This window comes from Canis lupus, chromosome 8 (assembly GCF_011100685.1).
Source record: "Canis lupus familiaris isolate Mischka breed German Shepherd chromosome 8, alternate assembly UU_Cfam_GSD_1.0, whole genome shotgun sequence".
NCBI classification, from domain to species: domain Eukaryota; kingdom Metazoa; phylum Chordata; class Mammalia; order Carnivora; family Canidae; genus Canis; species Canis lupus.
Window position 1 is genome coordinate 43,457,041 of NC_049229.1, and position 27,462 is coordinate 43,484,502.

At 50.8% G+C, this 27,462-nt stretch overlaps 1 protein-coding gene across 1 annotated transcript in view; it reads left to right on the forward strand.

The window, feature by feature from the left end:
- The window catches only part of GALNT16 (polypeptide N-acetylgalactosaminyltransferase 16), a 93,248-nt gene extending 81,971 nt beyond the window's left edge, over positions 1-11,277 (forward strand). The window contains exons 14-16 of the mRNA XM_038545060.1: positions 4,684-4,825; positions 5,518-5,640; positions 9,114-11,277. Of these exons, the coding sequence (XP_038400988.1) occupies positions 4,684-4,825; positions 5,518-5,640; positions 9,114-9,251 (403 nt within the window). The 3' untranslated portion in view covers positions 9,252-11,277. The remainder of the gene's footprint in view (positions 1-4,683; positions 4,826-5,517; positions 5,641-9,113) is intronic.
- The last annotated feature ends 16,185 nt before the right edge of the window (positions 11,278-27,462 follow it).

The following is a 27,462-nucleotide window of genomic DNA, read 5'->3' on the forward strand; positions in this document are numbered from 1 at the left end:
AAGCAAGCAAAGCAAAAGACTATCGACAAGATGTTCATTCAGCACAGGCTTCTCTGCTGCTGTGAAAAATCTGGAGATAACTAATAATAGGAGGTGGGCTTAGTGAATCCCAATGCATGGATCCGAACAAATATTATCTGTCCATTAAGATTGCAATCATAGAGATGGAAAAGCCATGGGGAAACGTTTGCTTTGACAAACTCTAAGGAGGATGCAAATGGTGTGTGCACTGGAGCTGAGAAGCTGTATCTGAGTGTGTGTGTGCGTGTGTCAGCTCCTGGACTGGGGGTGAAGTTGTAAGGCTGAGGCAGGGCAGTGAGGATTCCTTTTTTCTCCTTTTAAAATCCTTTTCAGCCTCTTAACTACTTCCACATGGCTCATTTCCTCACCTCCTTCAGGTCTTGACTCAGATGTCCCCTTCTGAGGCGGGCCTTCCCCCCAAGCAGTCTCTGTTTGCAGAGCACCTCCCTCCCCCAGCATCACCCGCTCATTCCACCCTTACCACCATCAGGGCCTATGTGGCCAGGTAATTTTGTTCTTGCCTCCCCACACGTGACAGTACACGTGTGAGGGTAGAGGTGTGGACCTGCTTTGTTTGCTGCTTGATCTCCAGCCCCTGGGACAGAGCCTGTCACAAAACGGACACTCGATAAATATTTTTGAGTGAATAAATTGCATAGTCAATAAGCCTCAATAGTAATAACTTGGAAATTAGCATTCTCCTTTCTATAGCTGTCACCTCGGGGAACGGATTATTTCATAACTGCCAGTTTTCTCCCAAGGATGGTGCTGCGGCTTTCCAGAACACTCACCCCTCAGAGCCTGCATGTCCTCGAAGAAGGCAGATCTTTGTTTTTTGAGAGCAGATTTGATTTTTGGAAAAGAGCCATAGTTAGGTTGTCACCAAATCCAGTGAACCAGGCAATTACCCCCAGATAAGGTGATCCTGGGTCCCATCTAGAGTATGACAAGGAATGGAACAGGTATCGAGAATAAACTGATTCTGGGAGCAAGTTTCAAGGAATTCCGAGACAATGTGAGCAACAGCAGCATCCTTGAAAAGAGTTGGCAGCCTGGCTAAGCCAGATCCCCACACAATGGCTGTGGAGGGGAGAATGTTGATTTAGAAAAGTATAATAAATGAACCACTTTCTCCAGTGGCCACTTTTAAGGGGATGGTTTCATTCAGACATGTCATTTCTGAGGAAAAAAAACAGTCATTCCTTTATATCTGTCAGAGTTTAGACAACACTGGGAAGGAGCCATGGGCTCTAGACCTCAGGCCGGAGCTGGGAAGCCTGTGGGACTCATCAGGGAGGACTGGGAACGTTACCTTTCTGTTCCACACCCAGTCCCCACACACGGTGTCCCATGTCCTCCCCTGAGAACCAAGAGGAAAAAGTGCTTTGTAACTTTCAGAAACTTGGATCCATCACAAGACAGGAGAGTGGATGAAACCAGCTCTGTTAAATGAAGAGGATGAGTCATCTTCTGTTTGTTCTGGCACTGTGGGAAGTTTTAAAATATGTTTTTTTGTTTTTTTTGTTTTTTTTTGTCGGTAAGATAGAAACTGCAGACCTCATTCCTGTCCAGGTTACTCGTCCCTGGTCTGCTCTTCAAGGTCAGCCTCAGTTCTCAGGGTGCCCAGCGAGGAGTGCCTCTAGTTGTTGGTTAGGAAGGACATCTGGATGCCAAACTGATACCAACTTTCCCCCAAACAGGGAATCCTAACAGTTGGCCCACACTTGCAGATGGTCGGTAGAGAGACAAAGGAGGCGAAGGGAAAGGCCTCTGCTTTCCTAGGCCTGCCTACAATCCCACCACAGCTCTGCCCCCATCAGACCGGAGTCCAGCGGCTGCCCTCAGCCGCTGCTCCTTTATTACTTTTATTAGGATGGTCAGGAACGGTAGTGCAAGCTGTGCATGTCACATTTGCAAGGGCGCTAGCCGGACAGTGGATATTGTACATTTATTATAACAGTTCCTGGCAGATGGCGATAAAAGTCTTCGGCAAAACCAGTATAATCTGACAGTTTTCTAACAGATGGAAGTGAAATGTCTCGAGGAGGGGATGCTTTTGCTATTTCTACAAAGGCATCATAAGGGCTCATGGCAGCCCAGCTGGGAGGAGGCCCACAGGGAGGGAAGCAGCTGCAGATGTAGCCAGGAAGCCGAGGAAGGGTGGTGGAGATGACCATCACAGTGGCCCCAGGGTTGCTGCCACATGGACACCCCTGGAGCTACATCGGGTTTGGAGATTGTTGCCCACACCCCAGGTTTGGGCATTGGTGGGCAGGCCTCCATGGACAGCACCCACCTCAGCTCTGAAAGCTGATCCCCCTATACATGTCCCTGAGGACAGGGGCAAGGAGAAGAACGCAGAAGGATCTGGAACAGCTTGGGCTCTGAGCGGGTCTGGGGGAAGGGGTCTCAGCAGGCATCTCATCTCCATAGAGAGGGCAGTAGAATATGTCCCTGGATGAAACAGAGGGTGGGATATCTTTGCACCCCAGCACCTTTGCCCTGGTAGAGGTTGTGAATTCAAACCCTGATTGGATGGGCAATGCAAATCAATCCGGTGGGCAGCAGTGAGACACTAGGGAGTTGTGGGGACCATGGCAAACTGGGATGCAAAAGCCCATACCCCAGGGGCAGCCACTACTCACGATGGACCAACCATGTGTTAGTATGTCAAGAGCTTCACTGGAATGCAAGCTCAGTGTGGCCTGATCTTTCTGTTTTCTCAAGAGAAGCTGGGTTCAGATTTCTTTGTGTAACCATCAGATTTTTAGTATTACCAATTAATTAAAAGCAACAACCACCACACTCTGTAGGTCGGACAAAATGTTTTTGGGACCATATTCAGCTTGGGGACCAGCAGTTTTTCAACCTGTGGTCTAGAATTATGCAAACTCTCAAGAGGGGCCTGGAGAGTGCACACTCCTGCCAGGAGTGTGCGAGAGGAAAGTCAAAGTATCTTCCCGAGGCTCTGTGGGAGGGGGTCATGGTTTGGGGCTTTCGGGAGCTTCCATCCAGCCCTGAGGAAGGAAGACCTGGTTTGGTTGAGATCTTGCAAGTGTCGACAGCAAAGAATGCCAAAAGTCTCATGATGCCCACCTCCCCAGCCCACCTGGGTTCTCTTTGGATAGAGGTAACAAGAGGTGGTTAAGATTAGGGATATGGCCAGACTCTAAGCCCTCCTGGTTCCCTGTCACCTCCGGGGGCCATAATCCAAGAGCATATATGACCAGGTGGGACCAGCAGCCTCCTTAAGTTCATTATCCAGAGTAAGACAATGTGTCGTGTGTGTGTGTGTGTGTGTGTGTGTGTGAGAGAGAGAGAGAGAGAGAGAGAGAGAGAGAGAGAGATGTGTGTTTAAGCATATTTTCCTGCACGTATAAATTTTTAAATAATATAATATTTTGAAACACATCTGTTTTATTTGACAGTATGTTATAAACCTTTTCCATGCTATCAGATACTCATTTGGAGTCATTTTTTAATGGCTATGCAGTTTTCCATCTTACAGATGAATCAGAATTTATTTAGCCTGTCCTCTATTGTTGATATCTACGTTTTCAGTATAACCAATCACTCTGAGATGCATGTCTTTTAAATTAAATCTCTGCAAACATCCAGAATTATTGCTGCATGATAATAACTTTCCAGAAGTAGGATTGAGGTTGTTAGGCCAAAGGTATGCACATAATTTTTTGTGTGTTTTTTATTATTGAAATACAACTGACATCATCATGTTGTATTCATTTCGGGTGTATAACATAGTGATTCAACAATCCTATTCATTCTGCAATGCTCCCCACAATGAGTATAGTCACCACCTGTCACCATACGACATTATTACAGTATTATTAACTATATTCCCTGTGCTGGACTTTTCATCTCTGTGGCTTATTTCATAACTGGAAGTTTGTACCTCTTAAGCCCCTTTATCTATGTGTGCACATTTTTAAGGCTTTTGAAACACAATGAATGCCCTCCAGAACTGTTGGGCCAGTTTATGCTCTTACCCGTAGGGTATGAGAAGATCCGATCCCATAGCTATTGCCAATACTGGGAATCGGTATTGATTGGTGTTGATATAATTGTGTATATATATGATAGATTTTATATAAATAAATATGTAGAAATAATACACATTTATTACATATTATATTTATGCACATGTATATGGTAAACAAACAGTGGTGATGCTCTAATATGTATTTCTTTAATCATTAGTGCGATTGAACACAATTTTTTTTTTTGAACACATTTTCATGTTTGTGGGTTTTAAATTGCCTCTCCAAAGTGAGCTCTTCCCTGTCATTTTGAGATCACATATTGAGTTCGTATTTGGGCCCCAGTGTCTCAAGTTTTCTTCTTTCTGGACTAGGGAGCCCTGGGTCTGAGCTCTCTTCCCAGGGTCCTCCCAGTCATGGCTTCCAGGGTAGGAAGTTCTCACAGCTGCTCAGACCTAGTGGGGCAAGGCTTAGTCTTCCCAGAAGCATCCCTCTCCTTCCCGTCCTCTGCCCTCCTTGCCCCTGCTGGCTAGGGCAAGGCCCCTTCCCCTGAGACCGAGCCCAAGAGCATGGTGCCTGGGGAGCTGGAGCACCACCTCTGGCTGAGGGGTGAGCAAGCCTGGAGAGGACAGAGGACAAGCCTGACTGCTCCCTTTTCTCTCAGAGTCCCGGTGAAGGAAGTGCTCCCTGGCATCATTAAGCAAGGGGTTAATTGCTTAGAATCCCAGGGCCAGGACTCAGCTGGGAACTTCCTGCTTGGAATGGGGATCTGCAGAGGGTCTGCCAAGAACCCCCCAGCACCCCAGGTAAGCTGCTTACTGCCTCAAGGTCAGGATCAGGAAGGGGAAAGGAGCCAGAGTCATTGTCCAGGAGTGGGGTGGGGGGCTTCCCTCTGCTCATTCTCATTTTCTCTCTGCCTACACCGTCCACAAACCTACTTTCCCAGGGACCCGGCATGCTCTCCCCTCACATGGCTCCTTGGGTCTGCTTCTGCCATTCCCATCCCTTTTACCCACTTGTCATACAGTTGCCCTCTGTGCACCACCCACTCCTCCTTACCAAGGAAGAAATGCTACCCACACAGCACCCAGTTCTCTCCTGGGATGCAGCTATGGTCAGCGTGTACCATGGGCAGCAGGGCAGCCAGGACTGCTGTGTGCACATACGTGTGCCACACACAAGTGTTGGTGTGCCCATGTCAAACTGCTCCCCTGGTCCCACGGCCTGTCTCTCTCCCTATCCCCCCAGCAGAGCATCCCTTGGTACACCCCTGATTGCCCTCTGGCCAACTCCAGCTAAACTCCCTGCCAATACTTTTTATCACGAAAACTTTCAAACATGTAGAAAAGTTGAAAGGACTATGGGTGAATACCCATATACTCTTATTATTTGTAGAAAATTCTACCAAAATACACAGTGTTTGTTTTATCCCCTATTACCTACCTGCCCATCCATCACTGTACACTTTGACTCGGCCTTTCATGTCCCTGTTTTATAGGCATGGCTGTTCAGTGACCATCTCATCCAGCAGCAGGGGAAGTGCCTGACTGCCACCTCCACCTCCATCACCCCAGGATCCCTGGTCATACTGCAGGTGTGCAACCCGAGAGAAGGCAGGCAGGTAAGCCTCCTCACCCCCAGGGATGTGCAGGGTAGGTGGCAGCTTCTGGCAAGGGAGCCCTGGATTGAAACAGATGGACTCAAATAAGCCCTCCAGAGTGAGGATCACTCCAAGTGAGCATCCAGATCAAGTCTATTGTATTCATGAAGAAACACTTCTTTTTTTTTAAGATTTTATTTATTTATTCATGAAAATACTCAGAGAAGAGAGAGAGAGAGGCAAAGACACAGGCAGAAGGAGAAGCAGGCTCCATCCAGGGAGCCCGACTTCGGACCCCATCCCGGGTCTCCAGGATCACACCCTGGGCTGAAGGTGGCGCTAAACCGCTGAACCACCCAGGCTTCCCTTTTTTTTTTTTTTAAGATTTTATTTATTTATTCATGAGAGACACAGAGAGAGCAAGAGGCAGAGACACAGGCAGAGGGAGAAGCAGGCTCCATGCAGGGAGCCTGATGTGAGACTTGATCCGGGATTTCAGTATCATACCCTGGGTCGAAAGCAGGTGCTAAACCACTGAGCCACTCAGGGATCCCCAAGAAACACTTATTTAAGTAAATATTTGTTGAATGTCCATCCTGCCAGCCTTGTTCCACTAGGGCAAGGACTGTCAGTCTTGTGTCCCTACAATACTGCATCCCTATCCCCTGACAACCGCCACAGCCAAACTCGTGTTGGCTTTTACCAAGAGCCCATGCTAGGAATTTTACATAGATTGTCTCATCTTATCCTTGTGCCACCCAGGGATTTGGGCCCTAGTACCATCCCCATCTTAGAGGTGAGTAAACCGAGGCTTGCTGATTTTAAGAAGCAGGTGTCAGATGAAACATAGTTGGGAAGGGGTGAAGATGAGATTCAAACCCAGGTCAGTGTGACCCCTAAGCCCAGAGTATTAACCAGGAACACAGTAGGTGCTCGATAAGTATTTCTTGATTGTGGCTGCTGGGAAACTGAGACCCAAATACACCGATTTCCAAGCTGACATGACAGCCTCACGTGAGCACTGCCTTTTCCATTTGTCAAACACTCAGCCATCCTGTCTCCATGAATCCTGGGAGACAGGCCAGGCCCACCTGTCAAGAAATAAACTGATGTTCCAAGAAATGACATCACTTGCTCAGGATATACAGCAGCCCTGGGAGTCAGCCCAGCTCCCTCCCTGGCTGGGAAAGAGCCCCTCTGCCTGAGGAATGGGGACACAAAGGCCAGAGGTCTGCTCCAGCCTTCCACTGCCCACCCCGGTAGCCCTTCCTGTGCCTGAGCCTGGCCAGCCAGAGGGACGTGCAGGGGCCAGGAGGGCGCCTGGCTCTCAGACTTGGCCTGCAGGGTTTCCTCCCACCCTTTTCCTGTTTGCCTGGGGCAGCCCTTTCTGTAGAGATGCCTGGCAATTTGTTATGCCCTCTGGAAAAGCAGCCAGATCCTCTCCCTCCAGCCTGTGTGTGTGTGTGTGTGTGTGTGTGTGTGTATGTGTGTGTGTGTGTGAATTGTGTGCCATGATCTGCTCACTGGGCCTGCTGGACACTTCTGAGGGGCTTCTGATGGGCAGAGGAAGTCTGTCCTGCCCCCTCAGGCTGCCTGCCGTGTGCCCCTGCCCTGCTGTGAGGGATGGCCTCAGGCTCTCCTTCACTGGGGGCAGCCGACCTCTCTAAGGGTCAGGCTTTGAGCCCCCTCCCATCCCTGCTTGCCGAGGCCAAGCTAGGAAGTAGTTCCTGGGGCAGCCACCACTCAAATAATTCTCTATGCTGACCTACCTCCACCTACTCTGCTCCTGCAAGTCCTCCAGGCCCCAAGCAGCATCCTAGGTCCCAGGGCCTCTCCTCCAAGAGGATAGGATGAGCAGGTCTCCCACTGCCAGTGTCTTCTCAAAGCTAGGCCTCCTTTCTTGGTCCCCCTTTGGCTTCCAAGGCCACTGGGCATCATGTATCCGAGAGGCTCTGTGTCCTTGAGCCAGTGCGATGGAGTCAGCAGCCCGGCCACCTCTCACCTCTCGGAGCCTCGGGCTCCTCCCTGCCCGCCTTGCAAGGCCCCTGCTTGAAGGGAGGCTGACGAGACAGGAGAGTGCCATGAGGGACACTGTTTGACCAGGCCCAGGACAGAGGGCCAGGAGAGTGCCCGATGGCATGGGTAGGAAGTGGGAATCCTGCAGTTTGGAGAGCACCTCCAGGGATTGGGCCCTTCATTCATCTGCGCATTCACCCTTCATAAATAACACCGGGCTGGGTACCCGCCTGTGCTAGGGAGCGTGCAGCTCATGTTGGCCCCAAGGCAAAACAGAGGACATGCCCCAGCAATGCCCAGGAGGGGAGAACATGGCCAGCCCCTCCCAGGAGGTCAGGGACAAGAAGAGCACAAAGCAACAGGATGCTGTGAGTTTCAGAGGGACCAAGGCCCTCCTACCCACTGCTCTAACTTTTAGGCCAAGGGCCCCTCTCTGCTGGGGCCATATGGGCACCCCACAGGCCCACATTCCCAAGAGAAGTCTGCAGCTCCCCACATCCCTCCTGGGTGCACCTCCCAGGCCAGTTCCCTCCTCTGCCAGCCCAACCCCTGCAGACCTAGGCCTGGCCCCACAGCTGGGTGCAGCTCAGCCCCTTTGCAGGCATTCCAGCAAGCACATGGCCCCACTTTCTCCAAGTGGGGGGTCGAGGGGGCTCCATGCATCAGTCTGAGCACTCCCCACTAACTGTGGGGAACAGCAGAGACACAAGGAGAGGAAAGATGGACAAACAGATCTCTCTCACTATTTATTCTTTCCTGAGCCTTGCAGCCTGGGCCGGCCTCTCACCCTTTCTCTGGAGTGTTCCAAAGGACACCCTGTCCTTCCCCCAGCACCTCCAGATGTTCTGCAGGAACATGTCTTTTCCCCTTTGTCAAGCCTGGAGAAGGGGAGATCCAGGAGGGGATTGTAACAGGGACCCCAGGCCTCCCACCATCCTACTGGCCTTACCCCTCATCACTGCAGACATGGGGGCCAGTTCCCATTTAGGGCTGTCGGTCACCTGACACACAGGTACAGCCAACAGGGAGGGGTGGGGTGTGCTGCAGGGGTGGGTACACTGTCTGGGGCAGGACCTTGGTAAACGGAGAGCAAGAGCAGGAGCTCAGTCCCTGTTGCCCCCGTGCTGCCAAAGACACTGGGCCCGTGTCTAAAGAGAACCCAGAAATACAGATTTCTATGTGACAACTAAGCCAGATTTTAAACAAACACTGTACTGGCCAAACAAAATACATCCCTGGGTCAGATTCATTCAGCCCACGGGCCTCTGATCTAGACTCCATGCTGCACTACAGAAGCAGTGTGCATCGGAAGGGAAGGGGTTTGAGGCCATGTGTGGGGTCGGGAGCTCTTGTGAAAGGGACACAGTCTGCTCTAAATGAGAGGGGGGTGTCCTAGGGCCATTTACATACATGTCAAATGAAGCTCTGGACATTATTATTTTTAATCACTGTGTTTTCTTCCCGGTCCTTCCCCCCAGAGGTGGAGGAGAAAAGCCTCTTTCATCCAGCACTCAGTCAGCGGCCTCTGCCTGGAAGCCAAGCCCGCCCAGCTGGTGACCAGCAAGTGCCAGACCGACGCCCCAGCCCAGCAGTGGCAGCTGTTGCCGCACACATGACGGTAGCCCGGGGCCTCCTGTACCTTTTGCATGAGACTTTGGGACTGGAAGCGGGTTAGGGTGGGGGAATGTAAAGCAGGCCGTTCCCATCTCCTCACATTTCTGCCGGAATCATCAGCAAACACCCCTGCCACGACACACGTTTCTCCAAAGCTTGTTTGGGGCGGGCACAGGGGAGCAGGCCCTGAGCAGGCTGCCGTCCCTGCCTTGCCCCAGAAGAGAAGGTCAGGATGCTGGACTGCTGCTGGGAGAGACTGGGCAGGCCCCGTGGCCCTTTGTCCCCTCCTTTCACCCTCCTGGGGTCCTGGACAGTGTTTTGCGGGCCCTCCCCTGTTGGCTGGGGAGAGAAGGACAGAAGCCCACAGAGGGCCCCCACGGGATCACAGGGCCCACCTGTGGGATCAGCATGTGGGCAGCATGGCTGGGGAGGCTGTGGGCAGGAGCAGGGAGAGGCAGCTGGAGAACAGGAAGGAGGTCAGAAGCTCCATGGCCTGTCCCAGGCAGGTGCTGGGCTGAGTGTGGGAGGGATGGATCTGGAGCAAAGGATGAATAATTTGAAGAAGGATGTGGATGGAAAAGCAGCAGAGCACCAAAAGAATTAGTTTCTTCCCAACAACCCACAGTTCGTCCCATGCCATGTCAACCCTGGGCATTGTGCCCTGCACTCTGGTCTCCACATTCCCAGCAAGAGGCTGCCGAGGGGGTCTGCACGGGCAGCCTTGGGACACAGTTTATTAAACAGATCCCACTTCTGTTTGGCCATGTGTCAGGCCAAAACCTTTCTCTTGGGCCTTAAGACCTGCTGGTGCCCTGTTCCCTCTGCCTGAGCCTATGGTGATGACCGTGTAAGGGCAGGCAGCCACCAGTGCACCACTGAGCAGCCCCCATCGTCATCCAGACTTTCTGACTCCTGCCTTCTCAACAGCCTTTGCCTCTGTAAATGCAGCATTATGGTGTCGAGGCGGCTGGGAAGAACAGGACCTCCCTTCTGGAGCTAAGACACTCCAGAAGGAGTCACTCCCGAAGACATTAGGGAGTAAGTCCTGTGGCCTAAGCCTCATCCTCACCCCTCCCCACTGCAGGAGGGAGTTCTGAGAGGGTCAGTTCCCACAGTGAGGGGTGGGGGCAGGAGCTGACTGGCGTCTCTCCTCTGTGTGGAGAATCCCCGGTTTCTTCTCACGGCCACTGGGCTCAGGGCCTGGTCTTGGAAACGTTTCTGCTGTTCTCATATTCTCTTCCCCAACCCTACTGGCTCAGGCAGTGTGATCTTTGGCAAAAGACCAGGGATATGAGGACCCCTGGGCATCCCCCTCCCAAAGCAAATCAGCCTGAGACCTCTAGGGAGTTCATGGATTCCAGAGGGCCTGGGAATCTCCTGAAATTGTCCCCCAGATAGTGCATGTGTGTGCATATGCGCATTTTCCTGGAGAGAGAGGGTCCATGGATTTCCCCAGCTTCTTACAGAGGTCCCTGGTCCCCAGAGGATCTGAACCTCTGCTCTAGATTGGAGCAAGCTGCCATGCCCCTTCTCCCTCCCTGGCGTGCCTAGACTGCTAGGGTCCTGCTCCTCCACGTGGCCCACAGGCCAGCAGCCCCACCTGGGGGGGTCTCAGTGGCTTCTTGTCACCCCCTGGCTCTCACTAGGCCCTCACAAGCAGTGCTCTTGTGCCCCAGCACGGGGCCCTTGGCCCCCAGGGCCACCATCTTGCATCCTCTGTCGCCACGTTTCTTCCACCCCCATCTCTGTTGTACGTGTCTCTCCCCCTCCCACAGGCAGTGTGGACCCTTGGGGATGGGGGGGCACAGCTTCCCTCACTGAATGTAAGGGGGCTACTGATCAGAGAAGCCTCTGAGAACTCCTTGCTTCCCCCTGGTCAGACTGCGCTTGTCAGCCACCCCTTGTGGGACTCAGCCCTGGTCTATTCTTGCTTTTCCTCTCCTTGAGCAAAGCATGTGCCACTAGCTGTCCCTGAGGGCCTTGTCTTTATGAAACACACACTTGGAATAAAACCACTTCTCACATGTACATGTGCACCAGTGCCTTCCTTTCTGACTCCAAAGCCACTGTCCCCTGCCTCATGGAGAAGTTGGGGCCTCAATTCTATAAAAATGAAACTGAACACACTCAGGTCTAAGCCCCTCTTGTACCTGACGACTTGCTCTTCAGCCCATATGCCCCATGGACCCCAGGGAGCCAGCAGGTGGCCCTGCTGCTGGGCAGGGTGGGACCAGAGCCCAGGCTCCTGTGGCCTCATCGCGGGACCTTACTTGGGGCTTTGAAGTGGAAACCACAGGGCTTTTCCCAATGCTGGCCTTTTGCCAACCCTCTCTCCTTCCCTGAGTGACAGCCCTGACCCCCCCAGAACTGCCCTGCCCCACCTCTCCCACACAAGAAGGCAGTGGTAAAATGCAGGTGGGACATCTTCCTGGGTAGAAACAACAAAATAATTCCAGAAAGAGTCCTATCAGTGTAGCCTTGTTGATTGGGTAGCAGATGCTCTGCCTAATGTTTCCATGGAAACCAATAGAAGGCCCCCACCACTCCTGTGATCAGAAACTGAACCTACCCAGGTTAAAATAAACGCTGCCTCAGTGCACATCCAAACTGTGGTGGGCAGGCCCATGCGCAAGTGAACCTCTCCTGCACGCAGCCATTTCTGCCCCCAGCCCCCCACTTCATCTCAGGGTCGCTCACTCGGGGTTCCCAGAACTTCTGGCCACCATGCCCCTGGCTGGTGACAGTTTTGAGCACACAGGGTGGCAGCAGAGCCAGGCGTGGGCTAACTGGACACAGGAAGCAGTTTACCCCAGAAGCCTCTGGCAGTAGTCTGTCTCCCTCGTGGAGGGAGGCCATCCCCTCGCGGCGCACATCCACTGCCCACCTCCTTCGCAGGGCCTTATCCTGGCCAAGCTGGGCCAAGCTGGGCTCTCCCGTTCCATCTGTTTTCCTTCCCAGCCTCCAAGGGCTCTGGTGCTGCTTCTCATGCTCTCTCGCCCTCCTCCAAACCTACCTCCCTGGAGGCCTAGTTTCTCTTCCACCACCGCCACTTTTTTTTTTTTTTTTTTCTGGAAAGCAAGACTTTAGCCAGCTCCTGGAGGGGTCTGCCCAAACTCTCAGGTGGCCCTTAGCAACAACGTGCCTTGCAGAGCACAGCAGAAGAGTCTCGAAGAGCACGCAGGTGGGGAGGGCAGGAAGGGCGTCAGCAGGAGGCCAGCCTCCCATTTATCCAGCAGGGAGGGTTCCCTCCATCCCTGGACCCCTGTGACTTGGCTTCAGTTTTCCCAGAGGTTCTGCCCCACGCCTCTCAGGAGAGGGCTCTTCCGTCTGCAGTTGGGAGAAATAACATGGGTGACACCAGTCTTCCAGGGGGTCCGGCACCCCCAGGCTTGCAGAGGACCTTCCATCACCGAGCGGGGTGTGGTCCCCTCCCACCGAGGGAACAGGAGAAGAAACCAGGAAAGGAGAAGCTACAGTCGTGACACACACCGCTTCGTTCCCGATGGTGCTCCCACTGTCCCTGCTATTGCTGGGCGTCCCTGCCATGTTTGAGTCTGTTTCCTCCAGAGAGAGGGGCCCAGGCAGCTTCTCACCTTAAAATGTCTTCACTGCTGGGCACTCAGCAGAGACCTCAGGTGAGGCAGGCGGGGACCACCCTCTCCTGGGCCCACAGCTGGGCTGGGTGGGTCGCCAGGAGGATGGAGGCTCCAGAGCCGTGGGCCTGGACCCCACGAAGTGTGAGGAAGCCTGTAGATGGAGAGTGGACCTCAGGGCCCCTGTCAGCCAGTCTGTCCCCCACTCTGCCACTTACTGGCCATGTGGTCTTGAGTCCCTTACATCATCTCTCAGCCTTGGGTTCCTCACCTGGAAGAAGGCAGGTACTCCTAGCCCTGGAGGGGTTTTGGGAGGAATGATTTATTTCAGGAGTGCAGAGCATCATTCTAAAAGCCTAGTAAACATGCATTAGTGCTCCTATTAATAAACATCTTGGGAGTGCCCGCTACATCCTAAGCACTTCACCAGGGGTGGTGACAAACAGAAACAGAACAGAAACTGTCTCTGACCTTAAGGACTAACATTCTAGCAGGAGACATGGACAAAGCGGCAGGCCACCATGATACCCCATGATAAAAGCCACAGGGAATGCGGGAACTATGGGGGCAGCCAGGGGGGGCACCTCTCACTGTGGTGTGGGGGGCCAGGTCTGCTGATGCTTCCAGGACAGCTGGACGGGCCCCTCGGGACAATGCCTGCCTCAGGCTGGGCCAAGGGCAGGCTGGATGAGGCTTGGTGGAAGCTAGCCATGCTAGCCAGGCTGGTGGCTCAGCAGGTTCATGCACACAGCATTGTGGTGATGTAGACCATCCTGTAAATCATAGAAGGATTCTAGAAGGAAGCTATGGCAGCCGTTTAAAACGAAATAGACAAAGGGTGCCTGGGTGGCTTAGTGGTTGAGCATCTGCTTTGACTCAGGTCGTGATCCCAGGATCTGGGGATCGAGTGTCGCCTGTGGTTCCCTGCAGGGAGCCTGCTTCTCCCTCTGCCTGAGTCTCTGTCTCTCATAAATAAATAAGAATCTTTTTTAAAAATAGACAAACTCTTGGGCAGCCCGGGTGGCTCAGTGGTTTAGCACCGTCTTCAGCCCAGGGTGTGATCCTGGAGTCCCAGGATCGAGTCCCACATCAGGCTCCCTGCATGGAGCCTGCTTCTTCCTCTACCTGTGTCTCTGCCTCTCTCTCTCTGAGTGTCTCTCATGAATAAATAAAATCTTTAAAAAATAGACAAACCCTTTGCTTCTTTTTTTTGTTTGTTTTAGATTTTATTTATTTATTTGAGAGATAGAGTGTACAAGCAGGGGGAGCTACAGGCAGAAGGACAGGGAGAGGGAGAAACAGACTCCCTGCTGAGCAGGGAGCCCAATACAGGACTCCATCCCAGGGCCCTGGGATCAGGGCCTGAGCTGAAGGCAGACACTTAACTCACTGAGCCACCCAAGCACCCCAAACTCTATGCTTCTTGAGCTAGTGACAGTTCCTCCAGGGCTCAGTCTTCTTTGTTGAGAGCAGAGGAAGGGAGGATAATAGATGGCCTGGAGAATTTGATGATTCTTATCTGGAGAGAATGAATACCAATGACCAGGTGGTGTTCCAGAAAGACTTGTTTTCTCCTTCCTCCTTGGTTCAGGTTATCTCTGATTCACTCAAACCATCTGGAAACCGAGCCTGTCTTTCAACAATTTGTCTTTCAAATAAGCGTCTCTCCAGGTTCAGCCCAGATAACCTGCCGCAATCACCTGAGGTGCTTGTAGGCATGTTTGTCCCGGGGCTCCCACCCAGACCTGCTGACTCCGAATTCCCGTGTGTGCCCAGTGGCCTAGGTGATAACGGAGGCAGGAGGCACAGCGAGTCAGCAACCCTGTGAAGCAGGAGGGAGGATTGGAGGCCCCGAGAGGAGAAGCCATGCAGGGGATACTCGGGATGAGCCCTGGCTTTGGACCTAGTGCTCCAGTATGTGACCTCACGCCAAGAAGCAGAAGCCAAGAGGAAAGAAGGCCACCCCTGCGCTCCTTCCCAGAAGCCGATACAGGAGCCAATGTCCGAGCCAGAACTGGCTCCTGAGGAGAGCAGCCAGGAGGAAGCCCTCATTTGAACAAGGAACCAGGGCTGGCAGGAGAGCCTGGGTTTCTGGATCCAGGGCTAGGAGGGAGCGTCTCCAGACGTAGCTGCTGAGGCCTCCGCTGGGCCTCTCGCCACCATCTGAGTTAGAGGCGGCCCCCGCCCCGGCTGAGGTAGGGCAGCTCGCTGAAGTGCCCCTGGCCCCGAGGCCCGCAGCACCCTCAGACCCGCCACCCACGTCGCGAGGGCTGCCCTTGCCCCCGGATGACTGCTCTCTAGAGCCTTGTTCTTCGTGGGGGCGTGTTAGGGTCACGTCAGGTCACGGTGAGCAGCGGGGGCAGCGGGGGGCAGCGGGGGGGCAGCAGGGGCTTTCTCCGGGGCGTACGGTGCGCCCCCAGCCCAGTGCTCACACCCCGCAGCCGTCAGGTGGAGCCTCGTCGCCTCATCGCCTCGCATCCATCGCAGTGGGTGCCGGGCGGGTGAGCGGCTCTGGCAGCGGTTGGAGCCCCTCAGGGCGCCTCTCGCGGACCACGCCATCTCGTACACCTGTGGCACCTTCGTCATGGCCACACCGTGCCCACGACCACGCGCTGAGCGGCTACCCCAGAGGATGTGGGGCCCAAAGAGTCCTATAAACCACCAGAGCTCAGGGCCATGGGTTGTCAGACACCAGACAGCCCGGCCAAGCGCAGCTCGCACCCGGGTCCCTCACCTGCCATCCGGCCGCACTCACCTGGGTCGTTCCTTGAGGCCTTCTCTGCCGGTGCTTGCTGCTCCTTCGCTCTCCGCCTGGCCGTCTCCGTGGCTCGGGCTACCCTGCTGCCACCAAGCAACCTTCCCAGGTCTCCGCTCGTCTGAGGCCATCCCGCCTGCTTGTTTCTTCAATGCCTTGAGGGTTCCTCTCCGGCCACAGTGGTCCCCTCCCTCCCTGTGCTGTGACGAGGACATGTCCTCTCTAGGCCTTATCCGTCCTCTCCTGGCCGCCAGGCCGCAGCCCTTGGAGAACATGACCGAGGTCCGCTCCTCCCCCGCAGCACAGAGCCCGGCTCTCGGGGCCACAGTAAATGCTGGCTTGTCCAGAGAACCAACTCCCGGAGTCCCGCTGGGCCGTTTGGTTTGGTTTGGTTCTGTTTTGTTTTAGTGACGAGGCATTTTTACATTTAGGAATTAAGACCATGCATAGAGAAAGCCCTCAATCCATGTTTGCTCAATTTTCCTGTTGTTCCTCCTTACAAGCTCCATATCTTCCCAACTCCACCCTCCCTACTTATTAGTTGTCTCCAAACCCCCGACAGCAATATGCTGGTGAGGCCGAGGGCTGACGCAGATTGAGCATTTCCTGTACAATGTGAGTAACAATTTCCTGTATACCCGACACCCTCAATGAGGTAGGTTCCAGTACGCCCACTCCATGGATGAGGGGGCCGGGGCTCAGTCAGGAGAAGAAACTTGCCCAAGAACAAATAGCAAGGTTTAAACTTGGTCCCAGAAAAGTATGTGTCATGTGGTCCCACAGGTCAGGAGCATCTGGGAACCTACTAGCAATGCAAACTCATGGGCCCCACTCAAACCTACTGAATCAGAAGCTCTGGTGGTGGACCTCGGAGGCTTGCAATGCTCACTCAAGTTTGAGAATCACTGGTTTGGTGACTGGGATGGGTGCTGGTCCCCTGAGTGGAGGGCATGGGTCACCACCTGGCACAGCTGGCCCTGTTCTGCCAGGAGGGCTGCCTCCCACAGAGCCCTGGGCTGTGATGGGTCTCTCTGGGGCAGAGGGTGAGGAGATATGAGACGGGGCTGAGGCTTGCTGAGGAGCCACATGCCACATGCCAACCTTGCTTTGTGTGATTTATGAGTTTCTGCCCCAATAGCAGCCACAGATGGCTGACATGGTTATAGAAGAGCTCCCACCCCAGAAGATTCATTAATCAAGGAATCAGTGGTGCACTCTCCCCCTGGCCCCAGCCTGAAGGATGGGCAGACATTTTATCATGAGTTATGTATGTGGTTAAGTTCTCTCCATGGACCATCTGACCGATGACATTCTTGGCCAATCCCATAACGTACTCACCAGGCACTGAGCCTCCCACATTTTAACTTCTTTAATTCTCACAGCAGCTCTGCCAGCTAAGTGTTCTCATTAACACCCCATTTACAAGTTGGGAAACTGAAGCGCAGAGAGGTTAACACCCTTCCCCAAGATTACCCAGCCAGTAGGGGCAGAGCCAGGATTTGAGACCATGAAGTCTGATCCAGGCTCCGTGCTCTACGCTGTCCTTTATTGCCTTTCACAGATGAGTTCATAGCCTCATACCAACACTCACACTTCTGGATTGTTCTGTCCCCATCTTGCACTTCAGGAAACTGAGGTCCCGTCCAAAGCTCTTAGTCTCAGTCTGGAGCCCAAGACTTGTCCCCTGCCACCCCACATCCTTCCACAGCTGGTTTGTAGAAGCCTGGGAGGGTGCCCAGGGCTGACTCATCACCTACAGATGTAGAAAAGACTGAACAGCCGATGAGCCCTAAGTCACAGGGCAAGGCATCGGGAACACCAGGACTTGATGGGCCAGAGAGTGTGATGGTGCTTGTGACAGGGACAGAAGCAATTGCTGACGGCTCTGGGTGTCTGGCTCCAGGTGTCTTCTCTGGAGCTCAGGAGGGTGAGACCCTTAGCATGACCTGACCCCTCAGGCTCAGGGCTGCTTTGCCTTCTCCCTGCATGATGGCCAGGGCTTTTATTTTCCAGATGCATTATTTCTCTTCGGACAAAAGTCTTGTGCTTGTTCAGGTGGAGTTGCCTTCTGCAGATCTCTGTCACTTTGGCTCTATCCACTTACAGTGGGGGATTTGAGGGTGCTTTGTGGAGCCCAGGGGTTCACCCACAGTTTGCACAGGAATCTGGGTCTTCCTGTGCTCATCAAGCAGGTGGGCTGATGAAATTTATTATAACCAAATGTGTCCGTCCTGATTAGGTCTTGGCTGATTTACTGTGTGTCCACAGGGGTGGAGATGAGAGCTCCAGCCTTGTAGCAAAGCCCTGTAGTAAGAGAACATTCGTTCCACTTCTGGCCCAACCACTTATTTATGAGCCCAGTGAACTCCGGCAAGCCACTTAGGTTTCCTGAGCCTTAGTGTCCTCAGCTGAAAAATGGGGGTGTCATGGGGGAAGGTCAGATGAGAAAATAGGTCTGTGCCCAGGTCTCATAAACTGGGAAGCATGTACAGCAGTCTGGGAACCACAAGGGAGTGTTTCTCTAACCCTGGGGCAGGCCAGAGCTACCAGACCCCACGGCTATGGATTTTCCAAATGCTAAGGACAAGGATGTGCTCCAGCCATCAGAGCTCAGTCATGGGGCTCAGGGGCCAGGGTGGGGGTGGTGGTGGAAAGCTGACTCAGAAAGTAGAGATGAGGAGTCCAGGGGTCCACCTTGTTCCTGAGCTGGAGACTGCTGATTTGCCCAGGAGCATATTTCGAGTGGCACTTGCTTTTATCTTTGAGAAGCAAGAAAAGTAGATCCAGCAGGGGACTTGATATTACAAGAAGGCTTTGAAAATCTTCAGACTAGTGGAGTAAGCCAGGATGGGAGCCAGGAGGGAGATTGAGGCAGGAAGAGTGGCTCTGTCTGGGATCTCCAGAGCAGAGCTGCCTCTCTCTCTCTCTTCTGCATCCCCACCTGCCGTGGAGCAGGGCTCACTGGGCCTGCCCCCTGGAGCAGAGGAGATGGGGACTGTGGTGACTGTCCTAACCCAGGGGGCTCTGTGTGTGGAGGACACGCAGGATGAGGCCTGGCCACTCTCTGAAGGCCTCAGGGAGGCCACACGGTTAAGAAGGCCTCACAGATACTAATCAGTGACACAGAGAAAGCCATGGTTGGGAGGCTTGTCCTTAGTCCAGGGTTCACCCTTCCTGGCAGGGCAGGAAGAGCAGGGGCTGTGGAGCCAAACCTAGAGCTGAAGCCTGGCTCTTTCTCTTAGTAGCTGGGCAACATGTGGCGAGTTACTTTACTTTTCTAAACCTCAGTCCTCTCACTGGTAAAACAGGGATAATACAACCCGCTTCTTAGGGATATCATGAAATTTGAATCAACTGACAGCTGAGGATGGGTTGGAATAAGAAAGAAAAGGGGGCATGGAGGACAGAAGAGTGCCCAAACTCTTTGACAGGGTATTTGTCTTCTCACAGCTGGACCACCAGACCCTCACACAGAGAATATGGTCACTAAGTGTTTGTGAATGAATGAGTGAATGAAGGAAGGAAGGAAGGAATGAAGGAAGGAAGGAAGGAATGAATGAAGCTCTATGGGAGGCAAATGAGTCTCCCTGGGAAGGCCTTGACTGCAACCTGAGCCTAAGCCCTCACGCGGGGTCCCCAGGACTCCAAAAGGGGCATGTATTCAAGATAGACAGGTTAGGCTTGTTCACTTCACAGATGGATGGGTCCTGGCAGGGGTGGAACTGAGAGACAGACAAATGGATGGAATTTATGGGCGAGAATGCCTGAGATTCTCCACCTCCATCCCTAGCCACTGGGCAAGGGGCCTTCCTAGAGGTTCCCTGAGTGTCCATGCTTCCCCCTTTCACCGTGAATCAGGGTTGAATCGGAGTTGTACTTTCCTATTCTCCCACTAGGATGCAAACTGCATAGAGACATGTCCACAGCACCTGGTACAGTGCTTAGCACATGCTACGTGCTCGATAAATGTGTATTGAATGAAGAAATGAGTATAATGAAACGGCTATTCTCCCTGGGGGCTGAGAAGCTCTGGTCTTGGAACACAAGGTTTGGGACGCATGTCAGTTTGTTCTTAGCTTTCTCTTCTAATCTGGCTGTTGATTTGGGTTTTTAAGGAATCAGATGAGGTCTAACCAGTGAAAATTCCTTTTCATCAGGCACAGGAGACCCAGCATTTGCAAGTTAATGCCAAATCAGTGTCTGATTAAACAATGCATGTGAGAGCAAGGGGAGACAGCAGAGATGATGCAGCAAATTCAGATGGGGATGCAGGGACCTGGTGAGAAAAGTGCCTTACATACTAATGAACGTGTCAAAGGCTAGGGCAGTGAGAACTGCAGCTTTGAGATTATCTCAGGTTTTAGTTTAAACCGGCAGCAGAGAGAAAGGACGGAGGCTTCTCTGCGCAATAAGCTGTGGTCTTCCTGAAGTTTTGGTCCAGGGCCAGGTCTCTGGTTCAGGATATGGGAGTCTTTAGTTTATTTGCATACAAATTGCTAACATCAACAAAGTCTTTGCTCAAGCAATTTTTAAGTAAAATGTTATTGCTTCCCCGAAGGCTATAATTCCTTGGTTTTTCTCCTCAACATTCTTCTCACTTAGCCACTCACACTGACCCAGATCTTCCAGCCCAGGAGTGTCCAGAAGAGTGGAAGAAGCCAAAGGAAGGGAGCAGGTTGCTGAGTAATCAAACCCGCTTTTCAGGATGCCCAGAACTTGACCTACAGGTTTTAAGTATTATTTTGTTTCATCTTCAAGCCAACTCTGGGGGGTGGACACTATTACCATCTCCATTTGTAACAAGGAAGTCAAGGTCAAGAAATGTTCTATGAGTCGCTCAAGGTCACACAGCCAGGAAATGGCAGGGCCTGGACTCCAAGGATGTCCGGCTCCTAGAATTATGTTCTTAAACTAACCATCCCTGTAAATCACCCACTCTGTACATTTCTTTAAATATGTAAGATGGTCCTGTTACAATCTGTGATAGTGGGCAGGGGCTATTAGTTTGTCCCTGAACTATTTTCCACTCTGAGTGTGCTGGGGAATTTTCTGGAGTTACCACCGGAGTAGAGCTGGCTACATAATTTGCAGGGTTCAGTGTAAAATGAAAATATGGTTCACCTCATTCATAAATTATTAAGAATTTCAAAAATGATGACAGCAGCGTTGGTCCCTGAAAGCCCTGCATGTCATACAACTTCCGGGTGCAGAGGTTGTATACCTGTGAGGCTGGCCCTGAGTCAGGGTTCTGGGTGGGACCTGCCATTAGGTCTGGCACACGATAAACATTAAACATGTTGGCTAACTGAATGGAACAATTCAACAAATATCCATCTACTGTTATATACCAAGCTGCATGCTAGGCACAGGGGATATAGCAGTAAGCAATATGTGTTAAATTCCCTCATCCCATGGAGCACATATTCTAGAGACGGAAAAACAAGTCAACCAAAAGACGAACAAGATCATTTCAAGATACTGATGGGTGTAAAGCAGAAAGTAAATGGGGCCAATGTGATTGTGTTGCTAGGAAGGTAAGGGCTAAGTTTAGATGGGGTAAGAGTTGGCATGTGATGCAAGACCTGCATGATGGGAGCCAGCTGGAGGATTCTCTGGGGAAGAGCGTTCAGGCGGAGGGAGCAGGGAGTGCAAGGCTTTGCAGGCATGGCCCTTGGCCTGACTGCATGGGCACTGTAGGTGGAGTGGCTCCATCCCCATCAGAGACCCCCTGTGGGAAGCTAGGGCCCTGAGCTGTGTCCCTCCATTTGTGACAGTCCCCTGCCTACCGGTCTATCCTGCGTGTGCTACTCACTCTCTCAGTGTCTGTGCCAGTGTCCCTGGAATTCTGTAAAAGCACCAACTTCTTTACTGCTTAGAGCTTTTGCACCACGGATCCTCTGCCTACAACACGTGTCCCCCACTCTGTCTGGCTCTTTCTCATCTTTCAGATCTCAGTGTAAATGCCAAGCCGTACAGGGGCCTCTGCCCATCCAAGCTCAAGTAACTCAAAATATCATTCTGTTTTGTGAAACTCTCATGATTTCCTTCACAATGGTAGCCATGTCGGTGTCTAGTTTAGCCTGTAAGGACTGTGAGGGTAGTGTGGACCAGTTTCATTCACTATGAACCTGACAAGTTGATCCCCATGCCCCTCACTCCTTTATACTGGAAGCAGTGTTAACAGGCAAGTGCAAGTGGGAGTAGCTTCTTGATGCCTGCTAAATGATTTACCAATTAATAAACACATACTGAGAACCTATTATTTGGAAGGGACTAAGGATTCCAATATGAAAGATTTAATTTCTCCTTCAGAGTGGCACACCCGGCTGGCTCAGTGATTAAGCATCTGCCTTCAGCCCAGGGTGTGATCCTGGAGACCTGGGATCGAGTCCACATCAGGCTCCCTGCATGGAGTTTGCTTCTCCCTCTGCCTGTGTCTCTGCCTCTCTCTGTGTCTCTCATGAATAAATAAATAAAATCTTAAAAACAAAAAACAAAGAGCAGAGAATATTGAGGGAGGTGGATAAATCACACCAGCAATTCCACACAGTGAGATAACAGCCATGACAGAGGACGCTACTAGAGCCCGGAAACTAGGTAAGTAGAGGATTTGGTGATCACTTCCTGGAGGTGGTGATGCCTGAATTGAGCCTTAACCCACTGATGAAATTTTGGAATATAGCTTAAGTCTGGAGCCGACAGCCAAGAAAGAATTATTGAGACATCTTTGGTGAAAAATGGTGGTTTTATTAAAGCACAGGGACAGGACCCGTGGGCAGGAAGAGCTGTTGCCCCGGGCCTGTGATGGGTAGCTGATTGGGAGGGATTTGAGGATAGTTTACTCTCTAAGGAATTTTAGAAGCAAGGTTTCCAGGAGCTTGAGGGCGCTAGCTATTGTTGGGGAAAGGTCATTTATTACTAATAAAACATTAGTCATGAGACCCTTCAGATGTGTATCGGTGGCCCATGTGCTTGGAGGATGATTGCCAACACATATCTTGGGGGTTTAGAGATAAAGAAAACTCCTAAAGGAATTTTTTTTTCTTTTTTTTCTTTTTTTTTTTTTCTAAAGGAATTTTTATACATTAAAGTAGACTTACAGGATCCTGGGGGTCGGGCTAAGATTGCCTTTTGACCTTAGCAAAGTATGAGCATTGAGGCAGTAGAGTCCATAGTGGAATGTTCCTCTGCCTGTTTCAAGGACTTGTCCAACATGCTGCCCCAGACTTGTGCTTTGTCTTCAGCTAGTCCTCTATTCCTCCATCATTATGATTAGGGGTTAGAGAGTGTGGGCCTTGAGGAAGCAGACATGCCCATTAAAGGAAGGGAGTGTGCAAAAGCATGCAAGTGATTGTGTGGCACAGTCTTGGAAGTGAACAAAGTGTGGCGGGAGCAGGGATGGGGGACTGGTGGGAACCAAGTATGATAGGTGGGCAGGTGCTAATCATGAGAAACCCTGTGTATCAAGCTAAATATTTGGATTTTAAGAGTGACAAAGAGCTTTCAGCATTTTAAACCGGAAAAATGACATGATCAGATTTTTCATTATAGAAAAGCCCCTCTTCCACAGCAGGATAGAGGACAGAGTAGGAGAGAGTTGTAGGGGACACCTGCTCTTGTCAGCAGGCCCACCCTTCCTTTCCTGGAATATGTGCCCTCCCCAGTGCTGTGAATCAGAAGCTTCTGTTTTGTTACAGACTGTATTACTTAATTTATTGCTGCGTAACAAATTACTTCCCGATGTAGGGACTGTAAACAACCGGATTCATTGTCTCACAGGTTCTGTGGGGCAGGGGTCCAGAAATGGTTTAGTTGGATGGTTCTGGTTCAGGGACTTTCATGAGATTGCAAATAGGCATTGCCTAGTAAGTGGAAGAAGCTGGTCTTTGGGACACATGGAGCTGACACCTAAAGTGGGGAGAGAGACTGGAAATGGTAGGCATTCTTGATTACCCAAGTTTCTGGTTTCATTTGATCCTGAATTCATCTGTGTTCTGGCTGTCCCTGTAATTTGGAATATGACCCAGTATAAACTACATCCCCTCTATTGCTGCCTCAGCCCTGGTAGGCCCGCAGCTCTATTCAAGACAGAAGAGTTGTTTTGGATGGGGTCAGGGAGGAGGGCTGATGAGGTCTGTCTTAACTGGCCTGTGTTTTCTTTTCTTTTTTTTTTTTTTTTAATAAGGATTTTATTCATTTATTCATGAGAGACACAGAGAGAGAGAGAGGCAGAGAGAGAGAGAAGCAGGCTCCATGCAAGAAGCCCAACTTGGGACTTGATCCCGGGACTCCAGGATCATGCCCTGGGCCGAAGGCAGGCGCCAAACCGCTGAGCCACCCAGGGATCCCCCTGGCATGTGTTTTCAAGAGGAATGCCTGCTCTTAGGGAACAGAAAAGTTAACCTCCCTACAATGTTCATGTTTTTTTTTTTTTTTTTTTTTTTAATTTTTTATTTATTTATGATAGTCACACAGAGAGAGAGAGAGAGAGAGAGAGAGAGAGAGGCAGAGACATAGGCAGAGGGAGAAGCAGGCTCCATGCACCGGGAGCCCGACATGGGATTCGATCCTGGGTCTCCAGGATCACGCCCTGGGCCAAAGGCAGGCGCCAAACCACTGCGCCACCCAGGGATCCCCCTACAATGTTCATGTTGTTGGCCTCCTTGACCCTGACCACGTGACCAGCTGAGTGCCACAACTACCCGCACCCAAAGCATATTGACTCGGTAGAGTAAGACCTCATTTTGCAAACAGGCAATGATCACAATCTCCTTGGGGACTGGTGGGTCCTGGGTTAGGAAGGGATTGAAGTTGGCATGACAAAATCAGCTGTCACGTGTCAGCCTAATGAGTCCTTCCGACTCCTGGCACAGTTTCCTTGGACCACCGAATGACAGCTCACTTCCCCACCAGACTGAGGGAGATAATGGAGATGGGTCGAGATGCTTGAAATTGGGTATTCAGAAAACACATTTGCTTTTCTCTAACAGGAACAGTGTGTCAAATGCAATTACCCACACTGAGGTTGGGCAGAGCTGGCAACGTCTTACAAACTGGCATACACAGCTGTCAGAGGTGCGAATGCCCCCTTTGATATTGGCACTCCCTGTCCAGTCGGAAGCAGGCTAGAGAGATGGTTAAGCAAAGGTTGTTAAATTCCACCAGAATTTAGTTTGAAGTGCTGACTCTGTTTACATCCCCGAAGGAAGCTCATTAGCATGTGTCAGAAATGTGGCTTCAGTGGCTCCAAACATCCCCTGCTGCTCTGGGCTTGCAGAACTGCCAGCCTGACATAGTACAACTAACTCGGTCTCCTTGCAGGTTCCTCCTGCCTGACTGGCCAAATTGTAGAGCAAAGGCTTCATTTGTGACCCAGATATGTTCTGCTTGAAGAATGTGGCATTTCTCTTGCCGGGCTCCGGTTGTGTGGAGGGAGCTGGGCAGAGTTCCAGGCTAGATAGAGTAGTGAGCACGAGGCGTGGCGGTAGAGGAGGGACCAGTGCTCGTGGCCAGCCTCAGAAAAGACCAGAGTGCCTTCAGCATGACAGCTGCATGGTAGTCAAGACAGGATTGTCACTGCCGTCTCCATGGTTTTTGTTTTCCTTTTAACTTTTCATTGTGGAAAAGTTCAAGCATGTAAAAAAGTGAAGGGATTAATGATAACTGCCAGATTCAACAAAGATCAGTTTATGACTAATCTTGTTCCATCTACATACTTCTACTGGATTATTTTCAAACAAATCACAGGTATTATGTCATTTTATCTGAAAACATTTCAGTACATACTCTAAAAGATACCTTACAAAATAACACTACCATTACCGAACCTAAAAAGCTTCACAATAATTCCTCAACGCTGATGGAATCCATACTGGTGAGAGGAGGAAGCTCCTGCACTCTCTTCTTTTTCATCCTTGATTTCTAACAGGAACAGTGTGCCAAATCCAAAACAATAAAAAAAAAAAAGGTGAAGGACCAAGGCAAGACCAGATTACGCCCACATTAGGATCATCACCTATGTTCTTCACATCTTTAGTAACTGTATTTATTTATTAAAATTTATTTAAATTCTATTTTATTAATATACGTGTATTACTAGTTTCAGAGATAGAATTCAGTGATTTATCAGTTGCATGCAACAGCCAGTGTTCATTCCATCAAGTGCCTTCCTTAATGCCCATCACCCAGTTACCCCATCCCTCCACCCATCTCCCCTCCAGCAATGCGGTTTCTTTTCTACAGTTAAGTCTCTTATGAAATGTCTCCCTCTGTTTTCATCTTATTTTTTTATTTTTAAAGATTACATTTTATTTTTTTAAGTACTGTCTATACTCAACCTGGGGCGCCAACTCCCAGCCCTAAGATCAAAATTTGCACGCTCTACCTACTGACTGAGCCAGCCAGGCACCCCGCAACTTCAGTAATTTTAAAACATTTCTTGAAATAGCTTAATAAAGAAGGTAAAGAAAACAGCAATCTTGCATTTCTATCAGGCCTTTTTTTTTTTTAAAGATTTTATTTATTTATTCATGAGAGACACAGAGAATGGGGAGGCAGAGAGAGAGAAGCAGGCTCCATGCAAGGAGCCCAACGTGGGACTCGATCCCAGGACTCCAGGACCACGCCCCAGGCCAAAGGCAGGAGCTAAACTGCTGAGTCACCCAGGGATTCCCTTTATCAGACCTTCTGATGTTTCCCAGTGCTATAGGACAGCTCATTGGAGAGCCAACAAGTGTTGGGAGGTGAATAAAATGCTTTGTCTCACCAGCTGGTGCCTGGACTGCCAGAGGGTCCCAGGCCTCAATAAGGTACAAGGAGACTTCATGGTAACATGAATTTTTCTTGACTTCTTTCTGGTACTATTATTTAAATATTTCTGAAGAACAAATTTAAAGTATATATGCACAAAATTCTTAAGTTTGTTTTGTAATAATAATAATAATAATAATAATAATAATAATAAAGCAGCTTTACATTTGTCCTGAGGATTAAGATAAACACTGAAAATGAGATGTAAATAACACAACTGCTATTAGGGCAGCCAGTCATATAAATGTTTGCCGTGTGAAATAATCTTTATGGGTAAGCAGGATGAGAAAGGCCGATCAGGGAGTGGCATGGAATGGGAAGTCAGAGGCTAAGGGAGGGGAGATGCCCATGCAGAAGGTGGCCAGGTGGAGGCTGTCAGAGTACAGGTGGGGTGAGAAGGCTCTCTGTGGTGGGGGGAGGGGGAGCCTGAGTGATCTTTCCCATGCATGGACTCTCAGGACAGCATGCTCTATGTTGAACACCAACACGGACTCACTGTTGGGTGGTCCATTCAAAGGGTGATACAGAATCCTTTATACAAACTGTATAATCTCGATATCTAGATTGGTCAATTGCAGGGATTACTGGGCCATATTCAGTGACCACCCATTCAGATATGAGTCACACAGGCCTCAAATACTCTATTAAGTAGAAATTAGCCTTTTACATGAAGGAAAGGTATAATTTCTTAATCTAACTACTTGAACAGATCCAGAGAGGACTTGGTACAGAGAAGCTGGAGTATCAGGACTTCCTACTTTTAGAGATACCTAGGAGCTACATCAGAACTTCATACTAATGAGCAATTTTTCTCAGTGGCCTTTCAGTACCTGTACCTTCAGATCCTTTCATACCATTTCTGAAGGGAATATGAGGCTAACTCCCCGCCCTCACAACTGCAGCCTCCTATTGGGACTTGCTTAATAACTGGTAATCTTTTCTGGAATGACATAAGAGGTGGAAAGGGAGTGGGTAACCATGTTTCCAACATGCTTCTGGGCCCACTATCCGGGTCAAGGACAAAGCAATCTCTGGAATGTCCAGGGCCACTAGGGA